The 22,391-nt window shown below is 40.1% G+C and overlaps 1 protein-coding gene across 1 annotated transcript in view; it reads left to right on the plus strand.

The window, feature by feature from the left end:
• Positions 1 to 22,391, plus strand: part of ADAMTSL1 (ADAMTS like 1) — a 470,548-nt gene that overhangs the window by 439,992 nt on the left and 8,165 nt on the right. The window contains 4 exon segments of the mRNA XM_075488620.1: positions 1,276 to 1,455; positions 3,311 to 3,445; positions 19,834 to 20,034; positions 21,093 to 21,273. Of these exon segments, the coding sequence (XP_075344735.1) occupies positions 1,276 to 1,455; positions 3,311 to 3,445; positions 19,834 to 20,034; positions 21,093 to 21,273 (697 nt within the window).

Below are 22,391 nucleotides of genomic sequence, written 5' to 3' on the forward strand. Positions count from 1 at the left end.
GTGCTTTGATGTGGAAGAATAGGGAAAATCTCCCTTTCCACTTCCATCTGCACATGCTTAGCGAGGCACCTGCACTCAGGCAGTCACTATGAAAACAGACAAATGGGTGGTTGTGCTCAATGAGCACAGCCTGAGCGAGGTATTTCTGATGCCAGGGCCACAGAATTGACAGAGTGGGGTTTGGTTTTTGACGTGGAGGCACAACCAGAAAGGTACTGGCAATGGGCAGAGGAACACGTTGCTGTGACATAAGGCAGGGAAGGATTTTGGTGGGCAGCAGATACTTAGCTGCCTGTGCGCATGCCCTTAATCTACAGCAGACACAAGGAAACTCCATGTTCATGTGAAAGAGATTAACTGCCTCCCACATACAGAAGGTACCAAAACTGGGAGAGCATGAACTCCAGCAGTAACCAGGATTAGTGATGTGCTACTCCTCACAGCCATGGGTCCACACAGTATCATTTCCTGCCAGGCACAGCTCCATAGGTCTATCCCATCTATTGAGACTTCCAATACCATTTCACATAAACCAATTGTTTAGTAGTCAGTGACACTAAATTACCTGATCTGGTATGCATTTAAATCAAAGTAGAAATCCCTATGCCAAGGAAATACTATCTACTGCAAGACCAGAGGTCTTGCCAGCTACACATCAGAACCCATTCCTACAAGAGGGTACCCAGCAGAGATGGGTACGTTATGATGAATATGTTATCTGTCTGAAGACTCCTGGCAAGACCAGTGAAACTGTTCTTCTGAAGATGAAGATGTAAATGCTAATTGTTTGCATAATTTCAATAAGGAAGATTGGATTAATTAATAGAAGAGAAGTCCATGGAGGATTTCTAACTGCACAGAAACTACTTCTGGCTCAGAAAGTTCCTGAGCTGAAACTCGTGGGAGGCTGGGAGAGGCATCAGCTTATGGCTTCTTCCAGAGACAGGATACTAGGATAGATTAACCTTTGTTCTGATCCAATAGAGGATTGCTTTTAAGAGTGATGAGTTCAAAGTTCACTTGTACAATTCTGGGACACTAAAGGGAAGACTTCCATTTGCTTTTAACGCTTCTGCTCTGTCTCAGAGGGATCTAAGAAACATAAGGGCAGGCAAGTTGACTAAATACTTCTGAACTGCAAAAAATGTCACTTGGAAGTCATATTAAAATCTTGTTTTAATGGTTCTGTCTTAATAATTTCGTCTGTAGCAACCATAACACTGTTTAGCAACCACTATATCTTACTTGTGTTATGTTTTGTCAATGTTTTTCCAGGTGTTCCTGAAGCAGAAGTTACTTGGTTTAAGAACAAGGTCAAGCTGTCCTCTGCTTACCATCTGCGTGATGGGTTGCTGCTAATTACAAATGTTTCTCTGTCAGATCAGGGGTTGTACTCCTGCAAGGCAGCCAATCTTCGTGGGGAGGTAACTGAAAGCTCCCAGCTGTTGGTTCTTGGTAAGTCCAGGGTATTGTGCACCTGCAGCAATAGTAATGTGGCTGCTGGCACATCTAGCCTGCAGAACTAATCAGAGGATGTGGGAAGAGGGAATGGCATACAGGCAGCCCTATTCTAAGGAAGGAATCAGTCTGCATTTGTTCTCAGGGCAGCATCACCTGAAACAAGGTGGTGATAAAGGGAAGACGGATAAGGAGAAAATGTCTAAGCACAGGGACTGCACCTCCCAGTCCTGAGATATTTGGTTTCATTTTTTCAGGCTTACTAGCTAAGAAAACCATTTATTAACCATTTCTTAAAGTGGTTCTCTTGAAATGAGAATGATGCCACTTTTTCCCTGTGAAGTGCTCTGCCTCTGCTGAGCAGCCGTTCCGTACGTGGCTGTGTGATACTGACCCATTTCACACCTAACAGGTGCAAACCCAGTGTGCTTTTAAAAAGTAGTTCCCAAGTTCAGTGAAGGGCAAAGTTTACTTTTTCTTGGGTTTCTAAACAACAGACAGAAAGCCCAGCTGGGTGATTTGAAAAGACAATGTCAGCTGTGAAGTATGGGTGGAAGTGTTACCTGGTGGTAATTGGATTTGTGAGAAAGGAGATTCCTTTCCTAGTAACTCATCTTCTATCATTTCTCCATGCCTGGAAGATGAATGATCCAGCCAGACTTTGTAAGTGCTTCTGTACATTTGATAGTGAAGTGTCAAATTTTGAAACCTCGTCCCTGTTATTGGTGCAACACCATTAAAGCATCCGTTACAGCTCTCCTCTTTCATGACTAGAATGAGCACAGGTCCCATGGATGATGCAGCTTCCAGAGGAAGTTTTGAAGTGAGATTTCTCAGTTTCACAGACAACACTAAAACCTTTTCATGAATGTTCACATGATTTCCGTGTGAATCCAGACTGGCTCTAGAAACTGTCTAAAAAAATCTGGGGAAAAAAAAAATCAGCTGGGTTTCAGCCTATAAATAAAATCTCCCACATGATCTTTAAATCCTTTTCTGATCTTTATAAATGGCTAGTTTTTAAAGATGGAAAGTTACTGTGAGTTATGCAAGCTGCTTATGTTTGTAGGCAAATCACATTTTTAGCTCCTTGACAGAAAGAAACAGTTCAAGCATCCATGACTCATACTTCTGGTGCTGAATGTGATCAGCAATAGAAAACTTGCTTAGTGTGTGCTGTGATCTAATTGAAAGGGGATGAATCCACCATTCACTTAATCAAATATCCCATCATTTCCATGATAAACAGAATTGGGAATGACAGGCAACACAGCCGATTTTTAAAATAGCGTTATAGTTAGTAAAGAACTAAATCCTGCAGTTCTTAGCATAGACTGATCCTCTTGAGGTCTGAACTCTTAGTCCTTTGGAGCTCTGCCTAAGTATACCACAGGATTTGGCAGGGTTATAACCATATGGAATCAGGGCTTCATCCAGGTTGTAGCAGACATTAAAAAGTTTTCCACTGACTGCCATGGACATTTGATTCAGCTTCTATGCTGCATAAATTTGCTCTTTCATCCAAGCTGCTGTATCTCCTGATACCATGTACCTTTGTCACATATGAAGAGAGTCAGCCAGAATGCTATGGTAGCCTTCAGACATAATTTATTTTATTTTGTGGCCACACTGATCCAGATGTTATTTTAATAATTTCTCTAGTGCCTTACCTAACATGAGGCAAAGCACACCTTTAGTAGTTGCCCAAAGTTGCTTAGACTGTCCCTCTGAAATGGTAATATTGCAGCATGGCAAATAATGCAGCAATAGCTGGTGGTGGGTTTTTTGATGTCCCTGAGATGTTTTCTGCTATAGTGTTGCTCATCACTTCAGTCTCCCAATCTGTTACCAGAGCCTCCACGACCTCTTCCTTACTTAGAAGACTTGGCAGCAGTGCTTTCCAGTGCTGGGACCAGCACTCATTCAGTGCTGACCTCTCCTTCAGGAACAAAAATGACCATCAGTTCAGGGAGCTCTGCTCTCATAGGTAAGTCAAGCGCTTTAAGATTTTTTTTAGATTAAAAAGAGGTTAGAGTTTAGATTACAGTTATGCATGCTGTTATCCATTGAAGTTATGCATCCGTTATCCAGCCATGGAGAACTGGGACAAAAGAGATCAAACCGACAGTGCATTGTCAGTCATAATCACTGCCAAATTGTTCTGAGAACTCAGATACTCATTTAAAAAAAGGACGTCCTCTTATTAGTGTAGTGCCCCAAAGCAGCATGCAGAATAAGGGCTCCATTGTGCCACACTTTATAACACCCTGTAACAAGCAGTCCCTGCTCTGAGGGGCTGGCAACTTCATTCAACACAAGACATGGCAAACTGGTGTGCCAGCTGATCTAAAAGAAGAAATGCTTTTAGTTCTGCTTTTCTTTTTCTTCTGCATTTGGGTACTAGTCTTCCCAGATATCTGCTATTCACATTGTATATCATTCTTCTTCAGAGCCTTTTCTAGAGTTTTGCCTATCCCTCTAGACATGTTTTTGTCTTGCAAGCTCTCTGTTTCATTCTGTTCTTTTTATTCCTCTCTGTTATATCACACAAACAATGTCTGCACAAAGCCATATAAGGAAATAATCCCCACTGAAATGCTTTTCTTCTTTTCATCCTTTTCTGCCTTCCATATAGCTTTGTCCTCTTTACACAGCAAGTTCTGTTATATGCTGTAAACTCCTTTCAGATCTGTGGGCGTGATTTGTTTGCAAAGAGAATCTCATCCTTTTCTAAAGTTCAGGGTATGTTTATTTTAAAATTTCTGTTTATTTTGTTCAGGTGGTTCCGGCTGTAGTAATTCCAATAACATGCAACTCAAATCATGGGTTACAACAATTTAAAGGTATATCCATTACAATCTCCACCCCTGGTCCCTTTGCACCAGGATATAGGGTTTAACATTGCAATGAATTCCTCCCCTTGCTCCTAGTCTGGCTAGCAACAAGGGGTTCCTGCTATAGGAATTCCCACAACATGCAACTCAAATCCCGGGTTACAACAATTTAAAGGTATTTCCATTACAGTCTCCACCCCTGGTCCCTTTGGACCAGACCATCAGGTTTAACATTGCAATGAAGTCCTCCCCTTGCCCCTGCTCCGGCTTGGACTTATCCACAGAACGTAGCCCCTTCAGAAGTAAACTTTTTCCAACATGGCCTCATGCACAGCCACTGATGCTTCAAGGTGTACCTGCTGCAGCATGGACTTTATCCACAGCCACAGATGCTTCGAGGTGTACCTGCTGTAGCATGGACTTCATTCACAGCCACAGATGCTTCGAGGTGTACCTGCTGCAGCATGGACTTCATCCACAGCCACAGATGCTTCGAGGTGTACCTGCTGCAGCATGGACTTCATCCACAGCCACAGATGCTTCGAGGTGTACCTGCTGCAGCATGGACTTCATCCACAGCCATAGATGCCTCGAGGTGCACCTTATCCAGCGTGGACTTATCCTTGGGCCACAGTCCCTTCAGAGGTATACCTGCTGTGGCACAGACATAACCATGGCCACAGACGTTTCAAGATATACCACTCTGGCATGGGCTTATCCATGGGCACAGACGCTTCAGGGTGTCCTGCACCCATGGATTCATCCACAGGTCACAGTCCCTTTGACTTGAATTCACACTGGAGTTCCAGCCTGTCCAATACAGCAGCACAGAAACAGCAGCGATGCCCTGGCCATCTGCCAGCCCAGGCGCATCGCCATCGCTGTTATCAAAATGTTCCCAGGCACAGTGGAGTAAGATGATAAGCAGTACAGCAGCACGGCAAGCAGCAAAAGCAAAAAGCAGCCACTAATGAGCCCTAGACTCTAACATACAATAAGGCAAGCAAGCCTATGGCAAGCACAGAAGCCTGCTGATTAATAGCTAAACAGCAATAACAGCTATAAATTCTATCTAGCAAATTCCAATCGAATCTGTCATTATCTTGAACCCTTCGAGCCCCATGTTGGGCGCCAAAAAGGACTGTTGTGGTTTAACCCCAGTCAGCAACTAAACCCCACACAGCCGCTCGCTCACTCCCCCCTGATGGGATGGGGGAGACAATCAGAAGAGTAAAAGCGAGAAAACTCATGGGTTGAGATAAAGACAGTTTAATAGGGAAAGCAAAAGCTGCACGCTCAAGCAAAGCAAAGCAAGGAATTCATTCACTCCTTCCCATGGGCAGGCAGGTGTTCAGCCATCTCCAGGAAAGCAGGGCTCCATCACGCGTAACGGTTACTTGGGAAGACAAACACCATCACTCCGAACATCCCCCCCTTTCTTCTTCTTCCCCAGCTTTATATGCTGAGCATGACGTCACATGGTATGGAATAGCCCTGTGGTCAGTTTGGATCAACTATCCTGGCTGTGCCCCCTCCCAGCTTCTTCTGCACGTGGCAGAGCATGGGAAGCTGAAAAGTCCTCAACTAGTGCAGCAACAACTAAAACATCTCTGTATTATCAACACTGTCTTCAGCACAAATCCAAAACATAGCCCCATACCAGCCACTATAAAGACAATTAACTCTGTCTCAGCTGAAACCAGGACAATTTCTCACACTGATCTGGAGCCTCTACTAACTGTCAGGCTCAGATAAGCAGCTTCTCTAATGGCCTTGTTACTACCTTCCAAAACATTCTTTGCTTACATTTAGTAGCAATTTTAAGATTTTATTTTCACAGTGGAGGCTTTCTATTTATGTTTTTAGTTTTGCATGGTTTACTTTTCCCCAGAGCTGACATCTGCATACATTTGCAATGGCTTCTAGTGTGCAGCTCTGGATTGCCTTTCTGCTTGCACAAAAACTGCACTGAAATAGTCCTTGGGGGGGGAATATCTGAAGGTATTTATTAGCATTGAATAAATAATTTTGAGTATGGTTTTATTGTACTCACTGTTGCAAGACTGGGTCACACTCCTGTTTCATCTATTTCCTCTCAGGTTTCCAAAAAGAGGTCTTTAGTAGTAGTAGGGACTTTTTATTTTTTGACAGCACCACAAAGGGTGTTCTGCACTGCCTGTATATAACCACCTCTCAAGTAATTTCATTTGGCCATGTTGCCCTGTACCCTGCCATTCCATTTCAGGTGCAAGGAAACTCCACGTATCTTAATAGCAAAATAGCAAATCAGTTTCATTCTTGAGGCAATTCCCTCAACTTCACTGAAGTTTTACTGACCTGAATTTGAGGCCTGTCTTATTAAAACCTAAGGAAACCTTCTGAGACATTTTTTCTAATGAAAAATCAGCATGGAATGGGCTATCCAATCAACTAGAAAGCTACACTCAGTGTGCTGCATCATGTTGTATCACTGAAAAATACACAAAGAATTCAGCTTCCATGTAGGTCACTTAAATACGTTGTCTGTAGTTGTACCAAAGAATTTGGATTCATCCACTATGAGAATACCCATTACTAAAAAAAAAAGGACTCATCTCTCAGATATTTTCTCAGATATATTTTTTTAAATCTACATCTAGTTTACTCTGTACATTAATATCAGTATGGATGGATTACAATCAAAGACTCTAAATTTACTCCCAAATTTAGTCTCCCCACAGTCCTCCAGTGCAGTAGCTGTTTATCATGGACTACTGCGATACTTTCATAATCAACCTTTGCTTGACATATTGCTACATGGGAAAGAAAATCTGCATGTTTCTAAGCACCAGCTGCAAACACCAATTAGGCAACAACTTGTGAACTTGTAAACCTGTGACCCATGTCTGTGTCCCCTGTCCACAACATCCCCTACAAGCTGTCCACTAATTCTTTCTATTCTGCCACTCAACCAATTGGCTTTATTCCTTTTAGGTCTTTCATCATTGATTATGTTGGGGTATTTGCTCTACATGCTCTTGATGCCCCATATAAGAACTTCAGGTATATAAATTACTATGTATAGGGTCCCTTGTCTGTGCTACTGCTGACAAGCACTGGCATCTCTGGGCTCTCAGAAGGCATTGAATTAGACCTGATATTTGGAAATCAAAGAATATAGGACATGTGCAAAGGAACAGAGTGAAGTGTGAAGAAAAGGAGTGATAAGTAAGCTTTGGGGAAAGTTTATATTTTAAAGGAGTTACAAGACATCAAAAGTGAAAAACTGTGCTAGAAACCTGGATAAATTCAGGTATGGGTTTGCCAGGGTTTAAGAAAAATGGGAATCAAGACTTCATTAAACTCTGTTTTGGTGCCTTGAAAAAAACCAGAAAATACTAGCACAGCAACAGAAGATTAAAGTTGCAAATGAGAACTTGTTTGGAAATTAACAGCTATATAAAATATAACAACAATTAACAAGCTGAGCCGAAAGGAGAGAACTGGAGCCTTTAGATTATCATACACGCTATGCATTTGCTTTTAAGAAGTGGAATTGTGCATTGCTTCCACCATCATTTCAACCATTTGAAATGATGAACTTGCCCTCTGGAATCAGCTCCTGTAGGTTTCTTCTACATAAATTTCAGGGGGTTTGCAGAAGGGAAAGGTCAGAACCATAACAAAAATATCTGGTTTGGAGGTCTTCCTTCTCATTGTTAAGGGTCACTCAGCAGTCATTTGTGTGTCTTCATTACAGAAGTAAAGGAAAAGATCTGTTAAAGACCCATGCCCTGCCCAGTGGAGTCCGCAATCCTCCCATTAAAATATAATGTCAAATACCTTTTTGCATGAGCTTACAGGAACATTTTTGTCTTATGTACTTCTTACTTTTACTTCTAAAGGGTTGAGATTTCAGTTAGCTTTCTAGGCCCAACTCATCATCTGTTTTAGAGAGTATGGTGTAGATAATGGCTTACACAGATTGATGTTATCCTGCTCCTTCATGACTGTTGGAACTATGTGTAGAGTACTGCAGTCCTCCCTGGCCCTCACATTCGTTGTCAGGTTGTGTAGTAGATGCTTCTGTGCTATCTGCAGATCACACATCTGAAGGGCAGGACTTCCATCAAAGCAGAAGCTAGAGCACCCATGAGTTTGGGAATATTTCTGGGTTTTACAGTAGTGCAAAATGACAATCAGTGATGAGCAACAGACTGTCATGCACTTTCTGATGCCCTTGGTTCATGGCAAGCACACAAGAAGACTTTGTATTACACAAAACATAGAACACAGTAAATTTCTGAAGTGACACCAATTTATATTTCTTTGGGAAGCTTTCACGTTAGATCTTAATCTTATTAAAGTTTCTGTCTTTGAGACTTTTTAAATTCTGAATATAGTTTTCCTGAATGTTGGTAATGAAAGTATTATAAGAAATTCTGCCCTTTTCCTCAGAAAGAAATTCCTTTGTTTGTCACCTGATAAGAATTTTTGGTTTTTAACAATATTTATGACCATTTGACTCCTATAAGCCCTGATTACTTTGTGGAATTATCTTTTTGAATTAAAGGAACATCCTAAATTCATGTATTTTCAGTAGAGTTTCCTTATCTATTCTACCAGTGTCACTAAATTTTTTTACACAACTCCCTGGACACATTTACATGGGTCTTGAGCTTTGTAAATGTTAATTTTGGCAAAACTGAAGTTGTAGGACCCGGTGTTCCTGAATTCTAAGACTCCTGCAGAAAAGGCTTTAGGCCTATCAGGAATACTTGTTTTCATTTGGGTTCAAGCTTGTTATTCCTGTATTTGAAGACATTTCAGTGAGAAAGTCTGAGGATCTTACAAATCCTGGTGGGGATTCACTGCAATTTCTCAAATTTATTGTGAACTTATTGGAAACCTCAGCAGACTTGTCAAAAGATACAAAATATTATATAAAAATGTCTCCTTATCTTATCACAGAAGAATACTGTATTTATTGCAGTTATGTCTCATAGTGAAAGCTGAAGCTTTAATGACTTTGACTTATATATGTGAATTATATTTAAGTGAAGATTCTTGGAAGATAGGTCAGAAATGAATACTTCTAGGAATATAGAAATGTAGGAGTACCTATAAAATGTCACAGTGAAGGAAAAAAGGTTGAAGGAGAATGTATTTTGACTGCTTGTAACAGCAAAATGTTTCTTGGCATCTGTTGCTTTGTTTAAATTTTTTATTGCAGATGAGCTCTTTGAGTTGCACAGAAAATGTCTGTGAAGACATTTGATAAATTTTTCCCCAAAGCTTCAGGTTCATGTCCCACATGTTTTTTCAGAAATCTTCATCATGTGTGATGATTTCTGAAAACATAATGTGCACTTGAGGATATTCATATTGAAGGAAGAGCGATTGCCGCATTGCACATTGTATATAATTAAATAAAGGTATTGGATGGCATTTATGAGGCAGCCAAGGGAAGGGATGCATCTTTATTTTGGAATGCAGCACAGGCTCATGAAATTAAAGAGAAATGGGAGCATAAACAGTTAAGATAGCTACGATCTGAAATGAACAGAAAATCTAGCTCTTACTTGGCACAGTGCAAGACTTAAGCAATGTCTTTAAAAAGAGAAGACATCCAAGAAAAATTAAATATTGAGATAATGATAGCTAGTCTACTTGTCATGTATAGCTGCAATGTATATTTTTAAGGCTCACTGTATCCTGATGAAATGTTCATATTTTGTCAAAAAAGAAATAGCAGCAATTTTTTTGATTGAAAGAGGAGATGCTATCATTATGTAAATTCTTGGCCTTCATCCTGTTTTTATTCTTTGGATGAAATGAACGCAATGCAAATCCTGGAGTGTAATGGTTATTCTAGGGAATCTGAAGATATTAGTGAACCTATGGGGAAAAGCCTAGGCAGTTATTTGGAATCTGGTTCCCATCCCCTTTTATCTCTCGAACTACATATTCTCCAGTTTGTTCACTGGGAACCTGCTGTCATCCCCAGCTTAGGACATCTATCCAATTTTGTGTATTTAGCAAAAAAAGTCCCTATTTGTAGGAGATACTGAAAATAACTGTAAAGTTAGATGATAAAGTGTACTTTTTTATGGCCAGAAAAGTACAGTCAATTGTGAAAAAAAGAAATACTGCTGCTCCATATTTACTGTGTTCTCCCTGATGACTTCCCTATCAAATTTACTTACTTCACAAATCAGAACACAATTGTACTAACTGCCAGCACTGCAAACACAGTCCTAGAAAGCTGATTTCTTTCTGTTTTTTTACTTTATCCCCAATGACCACAAAGTTAGAGCAGCTCAGCTGCCAATTTCTCTGCTGCTTCAGAAGATGAAGAGCTGGACTACAAATTCCTGTTCTGCAAAAACCTATGCTATTTAGCGATTAAGCTGTTTTTAAAACAAAGTAATAGCAAAAACTGTTTACTTAAAAGATGCAAAGGATTCCCCTTACCAAACCCAGTATTTCCCTCTCATTTTTCTTTTACTGGCAATAGTATATCCCTCTAATTTTCTAGTAGAGTCACTTAGATGCCCAGAAGAGGCCTCAGAAAGCAGAATGGAAAAATACAATTATGGCAGCCACCTTGCTTTCAATGGCCAGCCTTTTGAGTATGAATAAATTACTTATTCTGAAAGGGCCAACTGCATTAGAGCCAAGGCCCGAAGTTCAAGAGGGTTTTCAGGTTGGTTTTTTTTTTCAGAGGGGAACACTTCAAGTCTGTGGCTAATATTTGCCTACCTGCAGATTTATGGGTTATCTAGATGTGGCACTGAACAGAAGAATTAACCTAGAACTTCTTAAATGTTCTGGGGTGCATTGTAGTGAGTGAAATCCTGTGCCCCTGACTACTTTAGGAGAAGAAACAGATCATATAGATAGACTGATGCCAGGATCAGGACCAAACCCTTTCAGCAGAGCCAGAGAAGTTAGTGCTGCAATTGCTTGCTATGTATCTTGCTTTTGAGCCATAACATCTGTAAACATAGGGCTGATACTTGTTCAAAATCAGTGTGAAAAGCAATAAATGATCCAGATAAACACAACTGATCTCACCAGTACAAATGTCTTGCAATGTTTGGTGACATACTCAAGAGCAAGAACATACCTTCTTGAAACATAAGAAGTTTTCCTTTACTCCCTTTTGCCCTTCCCCTCTCTACCTTAAGCCTGCTCTAAATTTTCCTAGGTTTTGGGAATTACTGCTGCGTTAAAATTGGAAGCAGAAATACAAAATACAAAATAATTTACAATCTGCACAGAGTCAGCAAAGAGAAAACTCATGAGTAATTACAATTAAATACTCATGTATTAAATTGCACAGACACTCAGTAATTACAGAGTGTCTGTGCTCCCCTAAGGAAAAAGACAGCTGCAGAAGTTGTGCAGTAGGAGTCAGATAAAATTATGACTATCTGAGAAGTTATTTTGCACAACATCATTTTTTTCCTCCTCACTCTCTAACAAATTGCACATCACATTTGAAAGTAGTTTTAATGCTAAAGAATAATTTTTCAGCAACTTTGTTTTTCACTGATAATACTTCCACTGTGATGAGGATAAAGCACCAGGTGCATTCATGGGATAATCTGTCCTGTTAACTGTGTTTTCCATTCCCTTCCATTTTTGCCTTGGTGAAAATTCTGCCTTGTCACACCATTTACGAGAATTCACATGTAAGTTACATTTCTATAACAATGAGAATTAAAATTAATATCAAGAGTATGTCGTTATCATTGCAATTAATTCCCCAATCAGACTCTATCACATTGATTACATTCTAAATATTGTATAAAGTTCATACACTATTGGAGTATCTTCCTTCTACATCAGACTACACCATAGCATTTCCTGGAAATGTGTGGCTTTTCATTTGCATATGCATACTGTGTACATTTCCATATGCATACTGTGTACATTTCCATGTATACAGTACATGATGATACCTCTGTTTGGTCGAACACTGACCACACTGATATAGTGTTTGTTTTTCAGGCAATCAGACACTAGACCCACCACTGCCAAGCTCTAAAAGCAGAGTCAAAAGAGCAAGGTCCTCAAGGCAATCTGCTGCCTTGGGTTTTTTTCCTGCCTGCTGTTTGGTGCCATGAATGAGCTAATCTGAGAACCACTGCTCTACAGCAGTGGTCCAAAATGCTGCCACATAAAATAATACCACTGGCCTCTGGGGCAACATCCATTTAATTTTGGTTTTGTGGTAAGAGCTGCAGCCTTTGAGCTTGTGTCTCTAAGCTTTTCCTGGATCTCTGGCCTAGATTCTGTTCTAACATAGATATAAATGATGCAGGGCTCCACTGAGGCAAGTTCTGGTGAAAAACGAGGGGTATCAGACTTGCCACAGCTATCCCAGTCTGGAGACCTGTCATTCTGCCAGCTCCTTCACATGAAAGATCTTTTAGCCTCTTGCCCAACTTAAGCTTTGCTCTAGAGTAAGTGTTAATGGAGTTTTCAAACACTGCGGGATTTCTGGCCTGTTGACTAAAGGACTTATCCATTCTAAGTTTTGAGGAACCCTATTCCTCTGTGTCGGTTCTCAAAACCTCTCCCAAAGAGCTAAACCACTTTGTGAATAGGACACAAGTTACAGCCTCTCTGGAGCAAGCAGCACTGTCTTTCCTGCACCTTTCTGCCCTCCACCTCCTCTGCTCTGCATTTGTTGTTTTCCTTGTGCCACAGGAAGTTCCCTGAGCTGCTGATGTCTCAGGATGCAGCAAGTTTTTATCAGCTTAAGAAATACAGAAAGGCTTCTACAGCAGCACCAACCTTCACAGCTTGGGCTGGTAATCACGTTGCATGCTAGCTCTTACTCTGTCCTTTGTTGAACGCCTTGTGCTGTGCTGTTGTTCAGTGCTGGCTCCACATACCTCTTTTAAGTGTTATTTTTCCCCCATAAATGTATTTGTATAGTTAACCTGGAGCTGTCGCAATGGTGGAGAAGTTTATACTGAAGGGTACTCCTTTTCTGTCTTTGTCATGCACTGAATAAACCCATCAGAGTTAGCTCAGGAGGTCATTTCAGCATGCTGTATCCATTCTCGTAGGCTTTGGTTTCATGATTTGCCATTGGTGATTGTTTTAAGCCCAGTCCTTATTAATGCAAGATTCTTGGTGTGTAGGATTCCCATTGTCAGAGTCATTTTTAGAAAACAATATTGCTACCAGAGCTTGAAAATTCCTTGCTTTTTTAATGGGCCCACCATGTGGCTGTATATTTGGGAACAGTTTTTACAACCTCTGTGGGGCAGGGAATGGGCCTTGCTCAATTTTTGTTGAATACGGTGTAAATTTACAATGCTATGTAAATGATATCTAATAACAACAACATGTGTGGCATTGGGTAACCAGTTTCGGTGTTTTGAGAACTGTTTAAAAACCATGTCATATGTTTAGTATAGTAAGTTTCAACTGCTCCTTTGGAGCCATAAATAGTTATTTTAAATACCTTCTTTTTTTAAAAATGCTACTGTCATCAGCTGAATTGGTCTATTTCAAGGATTCCTAAATACGTACCTTTCCTTGTCTAGCATAAATTCATGTTCATTTGACCTCCTTTAAACTATTAAAAATAAAGGTTATACTTGCATTAATGTTAATTCTTTCTTTGGGGGATTTTCAGGATCGCATTACCTTTTATAAGTTTTATTTCATACTGAGAAGTAATTTGCATAACACCCTGAGTCTATTTAAACTTACACTTTGTACTATATTGAAAAATCTTTCCCCATAAGACAAACTATAAAGACTTGTCTCTTAGTTTTGCCACTTCAGCAAAACAGGTTTTACATACATATGACTTTCAGACATGATCTTACCTACCTTCATTTGGTGTGACAGCATTTTAAAAAGTTGTCTACATCCTGCCAAATTTTCTTCCTTATGTTAGATACAGAAGGAATTAAATTTAACTCTGTTTTAGGTTTAACATGCATTTCTCATTTCAGTCACCTAAGGATAAAATCAGGTATGACAGGAAATTGAGGAAGTATTTCGCTGTACCGGTCTGATCTCACCTACATAGTGTGAACACAGTAGTACAGTGTGACCTACGACATAGTAGTTCAGCACCAAGCTTATATCTATTCAGATTGATCTGTGGTTTCTCTACATTTTATTCCAACCATTTTGTTCTTAATTTCATCCTTAATTTTGTTTCTATTTTGCAAGTATACTTTAACTCTTTGAATATAGAGATTAGAGTGGAAATACTGTCATGTTTCAGATCCTGTACCTGCATTATATTTATCACTTTAACACAGTGTATTGTGGTATACCACACTTTTCTGTCAGAGCTTAGTAAAATATATACAGAATCACAGAAATCTTTTTTTTAGCTTGCTTTATTGCAGTTTTAATATAATTAATAATTCTGCTGCCAAATCCCTTCTCTCCTCCTTTGCCAGGCATTTCAGATAGTAGTCAGCAATCATCTTTCATCTCCCAATTTTATGTTCAGATAAGTACATGTCTGTGACTTGCAGAGGCAGGGGCATAGGCCTTCTGGTTTGTATGTCTAGCTGAAGTTTTCTGTGAACTTTCTGGGCTACATTTATTGTACTTTGTGATGTCCTGAAACATGCAGTCTCTAACCAGTTGGGATGCTTACTTTTTTCAAATTTGGCCTTTTTTTTGTTGATTCAAGGTATTTTGAACTAATGCAGCACAAACATTTGCCTATGTTGCAAGGACTGATCACTGATGAATAGCAAGGGTGTAAAACTGAATTTTAAGGTACAAGCATGTAGTTGCACATTAATACCGGTGGATGCAAACTGCGTACCACAGTGTGTGTTTATATCCAGGCTATGCTACCCAGACCTATCTCTTAAATAGGAAGTAATTTCCAAAGATGAAAGTATTGGCCTGAGACTAAGAAAGCAAGAGTTTGATTTCCAGCTCCACTGCTGGCACATGGCTTGGCCTTAGGTAAGACTGCATGCACCTCCATGTGCCTTGGTTAGCTGCCAAGAGAATGGAAAAGGTGAGCTTCCCTACCATGGCACAGCAGCTTCAGGGCTGCAGCTGGAAAGCTAAGTAGTTTGTTGAGCTCAGAGTGCAGGACTATTTTGTTTAAAGAAATTTCAAAGAAACTGCCTCCTCTTGACCTGAAGTCTTCACTCAGATTCCATCTTTAATAAATATTAGAAATATTTCCTGGGATAGTAAATTAGAGAGCTATTTGTTAGACAAATATGAATGCATGAAAATAATCTATATTTTAAGAGTAGATATCTTTTTTAAAGGCAATGCTGTATTTTTTTATTGTATTACAAGTAATGTTTGTATTAAAAGTAATGTATAATACAATTACTTGTATTAAGTACGTGCAAAATTTGTTTGACGTTTTCCCATTGTTTTCCATACAGTTCTGCTGTTTTAAGCTACCAGGCTGCTAAAAAAAGGAATCCTAAAATCAACAGCCTTTGCACTTGTTTTTTTCTGTCATTGAAGTCTGCAAGTGAGAGAGTGATGCACGCTTTGTATTTTGTTCTCTTAGCATTAGCACAGTAGCCCAGAGTCTTTCTGCAGCTACAGTCATACAGAAAGTGTTGCAGAGATATAATGGGGAGCTGAATTTGGCCTGCAGTGCACATTTATTCTTTCCTCTCAAGAAATTATTGGCATTGTTGTGAAACATTGGTCTTCCCTTTCCAAATATGCCCTTGTTATCCTTGAAATATTAACATTTTCCCTACTAAAAGATATAATTTGTATTAGATTTTTGTTTGTATTTCCAGCTTTTGCACATCCGTGACTCATCCTGGCTTTGAATGAATTCAGAGTCACAGTAAACTTTGGAAGGGAGGCTGAAGGCAGTATTTCCTTTCTCTGCTTAAGGAGGACTGAAGGAGAAAGGCTCTCTCATGCCAGAGCTTTCACTGCTCAGAAACAGTCCAAAAAAAATGTTTCCTCCTCGCCTTCCCAAGGGTTCTGATGAACTAAAGCTCTGCAATAGCTGTGCTGTCTGGAAACAGCCAGTTTTTCCTTCTCAGGTGTTATGGGGACAAGTGTTGAGCTTTGGAAGGATAAAGCAGTCAGTGTCCACAGGGATGGGAGGAAATAGAGAATAGGTGTTGGTAATCTGCATTAAATGGTAATAAATTATTCCTGGGAGATGAGAAGGGGATATTAATGGAAAATGATTTTTTATTGTACTCTGGTTCTCACTTAATATGCATAAAACATTATCCCACAGCTTATGCATCCATACACATGGGAAACTTATAGGAAATTTCACTTGTGAAATGTGACTGATGCTTGTTCTGCATAAACAAATGAGGAGTATCCATTACATATGAGTCTTATAAGTGTTAGTAAAGTTTTATTGTTAAATATGAAAAAAAGTAGTAATTACTCACTGGTAGAATGTATCTAGGGGAATAGCATTTGGGGTTTCCCCCCCATATTATTGTTTACTGGCTGGTCCTTTAGCTAATATTTTATATATACATTTGGGAAGAAGAAATAATATATAAGGCAAGTAAAATGCTCAGCACTAGGAAGACTATATTGTTTTGCCTGACAATAAAATTTTTAAATAAAAACAGGCACAAACTAGGACCATTTGCACACTGAAGTCAATTTCAGTTCCTCTGTGTTTAACATCAAACTGACCTTTCTGCTTTCTTCATTTATCCTGTGCAGACTGTGAGCAAATGCAAACAGTAAAACCAAGCTCACAGCATGTCTTTGTCAGTTGTCATGGCTATATGCTGACCTATAGAAATCCCTGCAACTATCTTAAAAGGCAAGGAAACTATAAAAAATTAGAATTCTATAGGCAAAAGTCTACAGCCACTTACTGTTAAGTTTGTCCATTTCCTATATATTCCTTTTTTTCCATTGGTTTTAACTTGGGCAGCCTTAAACCTGTGAGGCTGAAATCTTTCATGTCACTCATTTACTTGAGAATGAATATCTGGGAAATTGAATGAGTTGTTTTTCAGCACAAGAATAGGAAAAAACACATCAGTGGTCGGGACAAGAGGAATAATGTAAAATGAAGCATAGCAGGAATAGAGAGCTTACAGAAATAGGAAAAAGGACTGAGCAGCAACGAAATCTGTGTCTTTGTAGTCAGGAAGTGAGCACTGGGGAGAGAACTGCCAAGGGTAAAACTGCCTTAGACCTTGCCAAAGAAATTAAAACAAATAGTGAAGACTCTTATAAATAAAAGACCCTTATAAAGACCCTTATAAATAAAAGTGGAAAAAGAGAAGGAGGGAGACCACTGTAAGCAGTGTGCACTCTCTCATTCCGCCTTTTTCTTCCTTTTTTTCCTTCTTTTTTAATATTTAGCTGCATTAACTAGTTCTTTGCCAGTGAAACATTATCATTGGAACTGCAGAGCCTCCTGTGGGCATCACTCGCCTTCCACCGGGGAGCCCTTGTTCTCTCTCTGTAATACCTATTTCACACAGAATGAACCAGCCACAAAGGGAGCTTTATCCAGCCCACACCTTTCCCCACTGTGGATGCAGGCAGGGCTTGCCAGCAACAGGGGACACAGCAAAGATCCATGTAGCCACTGCACCAGTGAGAGGCCCAGTATTTATCCTCCCAAGCAGCAGACGGGGTCTCCTCAGTGCCTGGATCTACCTCTCAGCATGAAAACAGCTGGGACATGCCACGGGTCACCACTGGCTTTTTCCATCTTGTATGAGTTCTTCTGCTTTGTATCAGCAAGAAAGCTTCAATTGTCGTGGGCCAGGCAGCATCTTCTGCCATAGGAATAATGTAATTGGAGGTATGATTAGTGGTAAAAGGCAGACAAAGACTACAGTAGCCCAGTCCCTAGTGTTAGTTTAGGGGAGTGACAAAAGTCAAAAGAAGGGTTCCTAAACAAAGTAATGTGCTCCTCAAGGATTTGGTCTTGACAATGGTTGGAAATCAAACTGTTCAGCCTTCCTGGGTAGATTAATGCAAATGGTATTTTTAGTCTTGCAGTGATAGGCACCTCAGCAATGTATAGGTAAATTCTTAGGGAAAAAATGTATATTTAAATAAAATTTTGATTGCAGCAACTATAAGTCATCTTATCTCTCCCATAGGAACAGTACCTGCTCAGTATATGTTAGTTGAGCATCTCCTCAGGTGGACAGACAAGAATGAAAGGAAGAACAGGAACAAAAATGTCACATTGCAATGTCTCTTCATTGAGTAATGCAGCTACAAAGGCATCATATTCACATTCTTATTTGAATAATAAATAATAATTGAATGACATGGAGATGACAATGAAGAAATATCAGCTGATGGAATTATTTCTTAATCTTAGAACAGTCTTCCATCTTTTAGTATTTTAAATTTGTACTCTTCCTTTTTTTATCCTGTTCCTTTTGAACAGTGCTAGTGTGAATGTTCATGTATATATGTTATGTTTGTTTGTATAGTACACTTCTTTCAGAAGGGATTTTGTATACAATAAAGTCATTCATTACACATACATACATACTAATATAAACAAAACAGAGTAAAGCTGCAGTATAACGAACTAACAATCAGTGTAGATTGCATTCACAGAAACTTATCCAGACCTTTCATGTATCAGTGAGATGCACGGCAGTGCAGGACTAGCCTAAGCCACGTGCAGGCCAAGTAATATATGCCATCCCTTGCGTATGGTTTTTCTGGCTCCCTACTCCTGCAATTGGTGTGGATGCGTTGCAGCACTGAAATTGCCTAGTTCTTTCTTTTTCCCCAGGAAATATGTAAGGCAACTTAGCTGTCTTTCCAGAACATGCAAGTCTTACAAATCTTCTGCAATTCATCATGAAACTGGCAAAGTGTGCAAGCTGGTATGGGGACCACAGGAAACAGTATCTTACAGATACTCTCCCTCAGTTCAACAGGCAAATAACTCACTGTGAAACTAAACCTCATCAGCTGTGCCAATGATCCACAGGCATACCCATACAGTGCTTCAGAACAGCAGGTTTTTTTCAGTTGCTGGTTTTGGTTGGTTGTTGCTTAGAGAATCGCCCGTTGCTGTGACAAAAAACTTCTAAAGGCTCAATTTTATCTCTGTTTTTTCAACAGTTTTTTGTGTAACAAAAATTTTGTGTAAACTTTTGTGTAACAAAAACTTCAGATTTTTAATATAAAAAACAAGAGAGGAAGGTGGTCCTGTGGTTTAAATAGGAGGTGTGGAGACCAAGTTCTGTTTGTATTGCTTGTTCAAGCATGTTCCTTGAGCTTATGCTAGGTGTGTAACCTCACTATCCCACTTTCCTCAATACTAAAATGAGGATGAACCAAAATAATGGGAAACTTAGAAGGCTTGATATAAGTATTTCCAAACTGATCTGAGATTTTCATATGGCTGATTAACTAATTTGGATAATTTTTTTTTCAGCTGATGAGAAAGTATTTGTTACCACAGTATTCCTATATTTCATTAGGAGAAAATGAGGAGAAAATGGGGTGGAATAAATTTTTCCCCTAATTTTGACTACTTCAAAGCATGTAATTTTGCAGCAAGTTCAGTACTCAGCAGGTTTCTTTCATGTCCCTGTTTTCTTAGGTTGTGCTGTGGATGGTCATCCAACCCCAAACATCACCTGGCTTTACTCTGGCGAGCCTCTCAGTCTGCAGCATCGCATCCTGGCAGCAGGCCGGGTGCTTCAGATATTCAATGTCAGTGATGCTCCTGATGGTGAATTCAGCTGCCTTGCTCAGAATGAGGCCGGCTCACTCATGCAAAAAACATCCCTGGCTATACAAGGTAACTTTCCAGTTTCGGTCCTGCTGCCCTCTGAAGCTCTTGCCATAGACATCCCTGCACTACCTTTCTCATCCTGGATTTCTCCTCTATGAAGCCAGGACTGTCATGCACAGCAGGAAATAGATGTTTTGATGTTTTACTGCCATGGATATAGATTTGCAGGACTACCAGGCACCTTGCAGTTTTTAGTTTTTACTTTACCAAAATGATGCTTGATATTTCTGGCCAGCTGAGCATAAAACACATCTTACTGATTCAAGCTATACTTACACTTGAGTCTGGACAATTTTCTTGTCCAGAAATTCAAGACAGAGGTGTCACAGTTTGAACCCCTAAAATTAGAAGCCCCTTTGTTAATCTGCTAAAGTGAGTGTTTCACAGTCTCTTCTTGCTTAAAAATCCCTCACTTCAAAAAATGCTGCAACTGTTATATTTACCCTAGAAATAAACTGAAGGTGATAAAGCCACAGAACAGAGCAGTGCAGATGGGTTGGGAAAGAATATGCAGCTTTCATTGCTCCAATTGTCAGAGATGGAGTGGAGAAGAATTTAACGTTTCCTTAAATTTTGCCATAACATTTTAAATGTGTTGCAACTGCCCCATTTATCTTCAGGAATGATTACCTGCATGATCTACCTGGTGAGAAACATGCTGTTGTAAGATCATAGAATCATAGATACTGCTGGTAACTGCAGTTGGCCACATCTTCACTAAATCACATCCCTTTAAAAATACAAATGCAATGTCCTGCATCACTGGCACCTGGCTTCACTTAACTGCTCTACCACGTCATTCACTTTGCATGCCTGATGCTTCTAAGCACCAGAAAAATGGGTTTGTTTGTTACACCAAAGACAGTCAGTGGCTTACACCAGCTGGAATCCTGTTCCTCCTTTGTTCATTGCCTGGTGCCATGTAGGCATAGGTAGCTCCCGTTCACATGAGACACCGAGTCCAAATATTTCATCCTGGAGAGCACCCCTGACTCTTTCTTTTCTAAGGGTCTCCTGCTCGCAGTTTTTGAGTGTTAACGTGTCTCTCCCACGCTTTTTGGCAGAATACCGGTGGTCAGTGGACAAGCTGATGGCTTGTTCGGCTTCCTGCGGCCACAAAGGGGTGCAGCTGCCCCAGCTGAGGTGCTTACTGGATGGGGCGGAAGTCAACATGTCCCACTGCAAAGAGAAGCCCAAGCCAGCCCTGCAGCCCATCGCATGTAACAGGAGAGACTGCCCTTCACGGTTCGTCTGTTTCATGTTATAATGTCATACATGCTTTTAAGATGTGCTTGAAGAGTTCTTTGCACTGGACATCATGCCATTGCAGCCTCTCTGGTGCCTGTCTGGAGAAAAGTCATGGCTAAAAGGGAGTTTATGAGTGCTTAACATAGACAGTTGGAAATTTGTAGCAAGCTTTGTGGAAAACATTGACAGCACATGGTAGAAAGAGAGTTTACTCCTTCAATAATTAGGTTAGAAAATAATAGAGAGGATATTGCCTACTCTTTACTAGCAAAGTTCACAGCTTGAGTTGTCTTGGGTGATTCCAGCCCCACCCTATGTTGGATGTAAATATCATGCCTGTTCTGAGCTCTGTATGTATGGGAGTTTTGTCACCCAAGAACTGTAGGGTCATATCTTTTTTGTGTTCCATATGATTTCATACCAGTTTATCCCAACAATATAACAGACAAGAAGCTAGGTTTAGCAGCTGTTTTGGGGTTTTATTCTGAGTTCCTGTGTTGCCTGAACATCAATACGGGCAGCACTGTAGCTGCAGCTGCAGAGAATTCCCGTAGCAGAGTGGAAAAGTCTTTTGTAAAATAGGCACATCCCATCAGATCTAGTGGGCATGAAGAGGGGTCAGACTGAGTTCTGCCTCCTTTTGGAGATCGCTAGCTTGTGATTTCCTTGGGATTGTAACTCTCTGCCCCTGTAATCCCCTGTTTTTCAGTTACTGTTAAACACAATGGAGCCAGGACAGCTTGAAAGACTTGTGACTACACTTAGGTCTTCCTCTGCTGCTTCCTCGCCACACAAAACACTTTCCTTCTTTGACACCCTTTGGTGCAAAGAAGAGTACATCCTGAGTGCCTATCCAGAGAATCAGTGTTGTGTTATACTCCCTACATGTTAAAAATGTCCTACTTCTGCAATTCAGTGGCTCCTTAGCTGAGATGTTTAAACATGCTTTTCCATATTTTTCTGGGTTTTTACTCCCTCCTCTCCCTTATTTCCACTGTGGACATGGTGTGTTTCAGTATACAAGCACTTAAAAGTAGTCAGGATATCAAGAGAAATTTAGTACAACTTCTCTCATTCAACAGTGATTTGGGACTTGTATTAAAAAAGAGAGTCTA

Source organism: Mycteria americana, chromosome Z (assembly GCF_035582795.1).
Source record: "Mycteria americana isolate JAX WOST 10 ecotype Jacksonville Zoo and Gardens chromosome Z, USCA_MyAme_1.0, whole genome shotgun sequence".
NCBI classification, from domain to species: Eukaryota; Metazoa; Chordata; class Aves; order Ciconiiformes; family Ciconiidae; genus Mycteria; species Mycteria americana.